Genomic DNA, 6336 nt, shown 5'->3' on the forward strand with positions numbered 1-6336 from the left:
TCACCAGTTTTATTTACATAGTGCAACAATCAGCCGGACAAAGCCTCCAAACGCTGAGACAGATATGAATATTAAAATGTGACTTTTGGGGATCAAAACGACGGGGGATGAAAAACTCCAGGTCCGGAGAGTTAAAAGATCCCGTCTCCGGGTTCCTGGCTCCGGCCCCGCCCGCTGGACCGGGCGGCGTGGCCTGCTCCCAGCCTCGGAGGTGACCTTTGACCCTCCGAACCCGGACCGTCTGGACTCCGGAACTGGAACCCCCGCTTCGGCACGAGGAAACCACGGAGATGGATCCCAGACCAGAACCGAACTGCAAGTTTACCATTTTTTTGCCAAACCCAACAACAACAACAACGACGACAACAATGACGACGACGACGACGACAAATAACGTAAAAAAGTTTGTGAAAACCAGCGAAATGGTTTTTTTTTTGAAGGAGGGAGCGGAGCGTCCGATGGAGGTGTAGAAAACCTACGGGAAACACGGTCCACTTCCTGTTTTCCTCCCGCTGCCTCGATTGGTCGGCTCCTCCTGACCTGGCCGGTGTGTTTCTGTGTGTGTGTGTGTGTGTGTGTGTGTGTGTGTGTGTGTGTGTGTGTGTGTTTCTGTGTGTGTGTGTGTGTGTGTGTGTGTGTGTGTGTGTGTGTGTGTGTGTGTGTGTTTCTGTGTGTGTGTGTGTGTGTGTGTGTGTGTGTGTGTGTGTGTGTGTTTCTGTGTGTGTGTGTGTGTGTGTGTGTGTGTGTGTGTGTGTGTGTGTTTCTGTGTGTGTGTGTGTGTGTGTGTGTGTGTGTGTGTGTGTGTGTGTGTGTGCAGGGCCCAACAACAACGGTTGCCCAGTTGTCCCATGAAACCATATTTAAGCCATTTTCAACCATCTTGTGTGGTCTGGTTGCCCCCTGTAACTAAATATATATATATATATATGTATATATATATATATATATATATATATATATATATATATATATATATATATATATATATATATATATATATATATATGTATATGTATATGTATATGTATATATATATATATATATATATATATATATATACATATATATATATAACTCTATCTACAGTATATCTTTATCTGTTCTATATCTGTTCTATCTCTATATATACCTCCATGTTTTGAAACTTTCACCAAAACATTTGTTTTTATGGTTCCAAAACATTGAAACCCATGAAAAATTGAAATATGGATTATTATGATTATTATTATGAATGTTATTAAAATTATTACTATTATGATTGTGATTATTATTATTATTATTTATTTATTTGTATTATTATTAATATTATTATGATTATTATATAGGATCACTATCACTACCCCCTGCTGGTTGGAATGGATGGACTTCTGCTTTGTTCTTGCTGTTTCTCAAATTCAGTGTAAAGCTTTTACAATTCTGCTTCTATTTTTCTTTTTTCGCTCCAGGCAACCAACAGCTGAGGCACGATGGCCAACGTGGGCAACCACTTCCACAAAGTCTGTGTCGGACCCTGGTGTGTGTGTGTGTGTGTGTGTGTGTGTTCACATCAACAGTGCTGGTTCACCACCCTGGGTCTTTGCTCCAGAGTTTGTTTGTGTTTTTCATTCTCCAGCTGTGTCTGCCCGTCGGCGTGCACGGCCCCTCACGTGCACCCCCCCCCCACGTGCACGCTACTCGGCCTTGTGGCAGTAGATGTCCTTGAGCGCCTTGAGCTCCTCAATCAGCGTCTTGTTCTGGTTCTCCAGCACCGCCACGCGGTTCTCCAGACACTTGACGTACTCCTTCTTCTTCCTGCGGCACTCGCGAGCCGCCTCCCTGCGGAGGAGAGGAGCGACACAGCGGAGGACAATATTGTGATCACTAATTATTATTATTAATAATACTATGATGATCACGTCATGATAATAACAATATTAAAAATGTATAAATACAGCTAAAGGCAGCAATACACGGGGTCCAGTTTAGTCGGTTCGGGCTCGTTTTACCCCGGGTTCTCTGAAACGCAGCGCAATTTTCCGAGTTTACTTGAACGCAGCGCGGGCTCCCCACTGAGCGCCCCACTGCATCCGCCCCCCTTGAAGGCCTGTTGAGGCGTTCCCATTCGCTACCTGACTTCAGGTCGCCTACACGTGTTTGGTGAGAGCCCCGCCCACCTGTTCTTCATGAGCCGGACCTCCCTCTTGCGCGTCACCTCCTCGGCGTGCGGCGGCGGGCTGTGCATGGCGCCCGGCGACGCCAGCATCACGATGGTCTGGGCCAGGCCCGAGCCGGGCGAGCGCAGCTGGTACACCGGCATGTCTCCCGTGGCGGCTGGGGGATGGGGGGGATGCAAAGGGGGGAAAGAAACAAACAAAAAAGAAAAACTCATCACGGTTCCACTTCCGCCGGACAGAGGGGCGTGGTCAAGCGCCGGCGGCGGACAACAGCACCGGGCCGTGGGACAAAGGGAACCGCGCTGTCGTCCGCAGCCGCTGCTTGACCGCGCCACGCAGGTTTAACATCAGCAACGTTGGAAACTGCCGTGAGATGAGTTGTTTGTTGTTCAGTGAAGGTCGACGCCGTCGCCGTGACCTGAAACCGGACATTCCGGCTCTAAAATTACTCCGGATCAATATTTTCTGTTTCATTATAATAATTTGCTGGGTAAACAGTTGGTGACGTGCGGTGTCACGGTCGCTGTCGCTGAATAAGCGCGTCACGCTGAATCCCAATTTCCAAACTGTTTGTTTAGGGGTGGAATCCTCCCGCTTTGGATTCAAGGTCAAATTCCAGGACTTTCCATGAGCAAGCTCCCAAAGTTCCACGTCCGACGAAAAGAGGAGTTTTTCACCGCCTCTCCGTTCAGATGGGACGAAGAACTTTTGGTTTGAGTCGGGGGCGTTCGTTGGACTCGCGGTAGACGGATCAATAAGGATACTGAACGCAAATGGGTTTTTTTGATCGGCCAAAGATTTTTGGGAAGAAAACGTCTCAAATTCCTCAAATCGTCCGACTTTCTAGGAATCCCACGACCCTGTGGAACGTCGCCCCCGTCGTCATTTTAACCCTTTATTCACCGGCGTAACGGACCCCCGACCCCGCCCGTTTGCGCCGGTCGATAGGGCGTGGCATGAGGAGGGCGTGGCCTCGGGAAGATGGTTGGTGAAGAATCCATCCCCGGGAACCAATCAAATGAGACCGACCGATCTCCCGTGTCAGGAGGCCAGGTGAAGGACTCACCCTTCAACCTGCACTTATTCGGGATTCCTGAGTTCATCGGTCGGGTGCAAGAAAAGCTTGTGTGATGTCATAACTGTGCGATGTCATAACTCTGTGGTAACGGTTGGTAAAGTTGATTATCGAAGCGATACTCCGTGTTTTGGGGGGAAATGAGCTTTTTGTCCGTGTTGCCCGGATTCAGACCAGAAGGTCAACGCCCGTTTCATCCCCGTGTGTCGGGGAGAGGCGGCGGCGGGTGGCACGCTAACCGTGTTAGCTCAACCCATGGTTCTAAATGGGATCAACTAGCCTAGCTCCTGGGCAATTTAGGAAAAAGTACCTTCCAGCATCTCATATACTACTGCATACTACTACTAATACTACTACTAGTACTGCTGCTGTATACTACTACTACTACTTCAATATACTACTACTGCTACTACCATTATATTGTTAATAATAGTAACAAGACTACTAACGCTACGACTCATAATGACGGTAGTAGTAGTAGTCATACTATTTCTACTAACACCATTATATTTGTCGTAATAGTAGCAATAATAGCATAGTAGTAGGAGTAGTAATAGTAGATAAGATGAGATGTTTAAGCTGTAGTAGTAACAGTGTGGTAGTAGTCATCGTACGAGTAGTTCTATACTAGTAGTATGGTAAGGTGGTAGTAGAAATAGGTGCAGTAGTAGTAGTAATAATAATAGTACAATAGAAGGAAAAGGGTATATTTACAGATAGCATATTTACCTTTTTATCTTTATTTGTTGTTAGTCATTTATACAATGTTTTTGTTATATACTTTTGTTACCGTTTACATATTATATGTAAATATATATATATATTAATTATATAAACGATATATATATTTAAATATAATGTCAACTATATAGGCAACATCATCGCAACATCACTGCCTGGTTTGGGAACTGTACTGCCCAGGACAGGCGGGCCCTGCAGAGGGTGGTGCGTTCAGCTGAACGTACCACTGGAACTACCCTCCCCCCCTTGCAGGAGTTATACACCAGGAGGTGTAGTAGCAGAGCCCGTAGGATCATGAAGGATCCTCATCACCCCAACAACGGACTGTTTCAGCTGCTGCGGTCAGGCAAGCGCCTCCGCAGTCACGCAGCGAGAACAGAGAGACTGAGACGGAGTTTCTTCCCTCAAGCCATTAGAACTGTCAACGCTGACCTCACCAGGGGTCCTAACTGAGCCATGCACTAGGCTCCACTACCTACTGTACTGTATGTAGCATACTGTACTGCATACTGTATCACTGTTCAGGGTTGTTCGTGATGCTGTATTGCTGCGCCGTACTGTTGTATACTGTGCTGTATTATCCCAAACACTACCTCACACTATTCACATTCACATGCCACTTTAATTCACATGCCACTTTAATGCACATATCTGTATATACATAGCCATATTCCTTCAACCTATTCCATTTTATTTCAATTTATTTTTTATTGTATTTTATTCTATATATTTTTTATCTTATTCTATAAGTATTCCACTTACTGTATTACGTTTTAGGAGTCAGTTAGTCGGTCTATTAGAAAGGAATTTTCTACTTTTTATTTTATTTTATTTTAGTACTTTTTCCTAGGACTTATTGTGTGCTATCACCGGGTGCGTTGCATTACATTTCACTGCATATATGTATGGAAGTATGTATATGTATGTGACAAATAAAAATCTTGAATTTTGAATCTTGAATATAATTATATAGTATTCATAATTAATATATATATATTCACTGTAATCAATTCTAATAGTGAATATGTATATAAATATATATATGTATATACATACACAACACAACAAAGGCTTGTGTGTGTGTGTGTGTGTGTGTGTGTGTGTGTGTGTGTGTGTCTGTGCTGTTTTCAGTGCGTGTGTGTGTGACCACGCCCCCCCGCGTGACTCGCGCTGTGCTGACGTCAGCGTGTGCGTCTCTCGCCCCCCCCCCCCGCGTTCCAGGAAGAGGGAGTGACGTCAACACGCGCACGCACACACGCACGCACTTCCTGCTCGTGTGTTCAGCAGAATGACGTCACCCGACGTGACGCCCGAAGAACGCGGTTATTGTGTGCGCGCGTGTGTACGCGTGTGCGTGTGCGCGCGCGCGGACCGGAACAAAGATGGTGGCGCGAAATGAAACCAAACGAGAGAACTTTGACGCCTTGATTCACTTCACGCAACGACGACATTTTCCATCTGAGGTCCTCAAACACCTTGGACCTCAACAGTAGCTGCTGGAGACGCGCTGGTTTGAATGAAGCGCATGTACTTTTACTTACATTTCAAATATCTGTACTTTTTACTCCGTTACATTCAGCTTCATGAAGTATTAGAGTCTCTTAGATCAGGGCACGGGACATGACAAGTACTTTTAACCCCAAGTACTCCCCTACATTGCACTTCAGTAGAAATGTCCTGTATTTGTATTTGTGTCTCATCTTGTACTTTTATAACTTGTATAATTTTGTATGTGTGTGTATTTTCTCTTTATAATCTCGTAAAAATACTTATTCCTGGCAGGCGCGGCCAGAACGCCGACGACACCTCATGGGACAACAACAACAACAACAACCAATAAAGTACTGCAGTAGTACAGTGTGTAGTTCAGTGTAGTAGTAGTAGTGTAGAAGTACAGTGTAGTAGTAGTGTAGTAGTACAGTGTGTAGTACAGTGTAGTAGTAGTAGTGTAGTTGTACAGTGTGTAGTAGTAGTGTGGTAGTACAGTGTGTAGTAGCACAGTGTGTAGTAGTACCTGACTCCGTCTCCTCCCCCGTCACGGCCATCTGCTTGCTCCAGTAATCCAGCCCTGACTGACTCTCACTTCCTTCTCTCACCCTTGAGTCCTCCTCCACCTTTCCTCTCCGAGGCCCCACCCACCCCCCCCCCCCCCTCTCTCTCTCTCTCCCTCTCTCTCCCCCCTGTCTCTCTCTCTCTCCCCCTCTCTCTCTCTCTCTCTCTCCCCCCCTGTCTCTCCCTCCCTCTCTCTCCCTCTCCCTCTCTCTCCCTCCCTCTCTCTCCCTCTCTCTCCCTCTCCCTCTCTCTCCCTCCCTCTCTCTCCCTCTCTCTCCCTCCCTCTCTCTCTCTCCCCCTCTCTCCCTCTCTCTC

At 46.2% G+C, this 6336-nt stretch overlaps 1 protein-coding gene across 1 annotated transcript; it reads right to left on the minus strand.

Moving 5' to 3' along the window:
• Positions 1-1063: 1063 nt before the first annotated feature.
• Positions 1064-6075, minus strand: crema (cAMP responsive element modulator a). Its single transcript, XM_080011472.1, has 3 exons — positions 5984-6075; positions 2154-2310; positions 1064-1815 (listed from the first exon to the last, which is right to left on the minus strand). Exons 1-3 carry the CDS (start codon positions 6012-6014, stop codon positions 1671-1673), a joined length of 333 nt encoding a protein of 110 aa, XP_079867598.1. The 5' UTR covers positions 6015-6075; the 3' UTR covers positions 1064-1670.
• Between the last annotated feature and the right edge of the window lie 261 nt (positions 6076-6336).

Source organism: Zeus faber (genome assembly GCF_960531495.2).
Source record: "Zeus faber genome assembly, chromosome: 12".
In the NCBI taxonomy this organism is placed as follows: domain Eukaryota; kingdom Metazoa; phylum Chordata; class Actinopteri; order Zeiformes; family Zeidae; genus Zeus; species Zeus faber.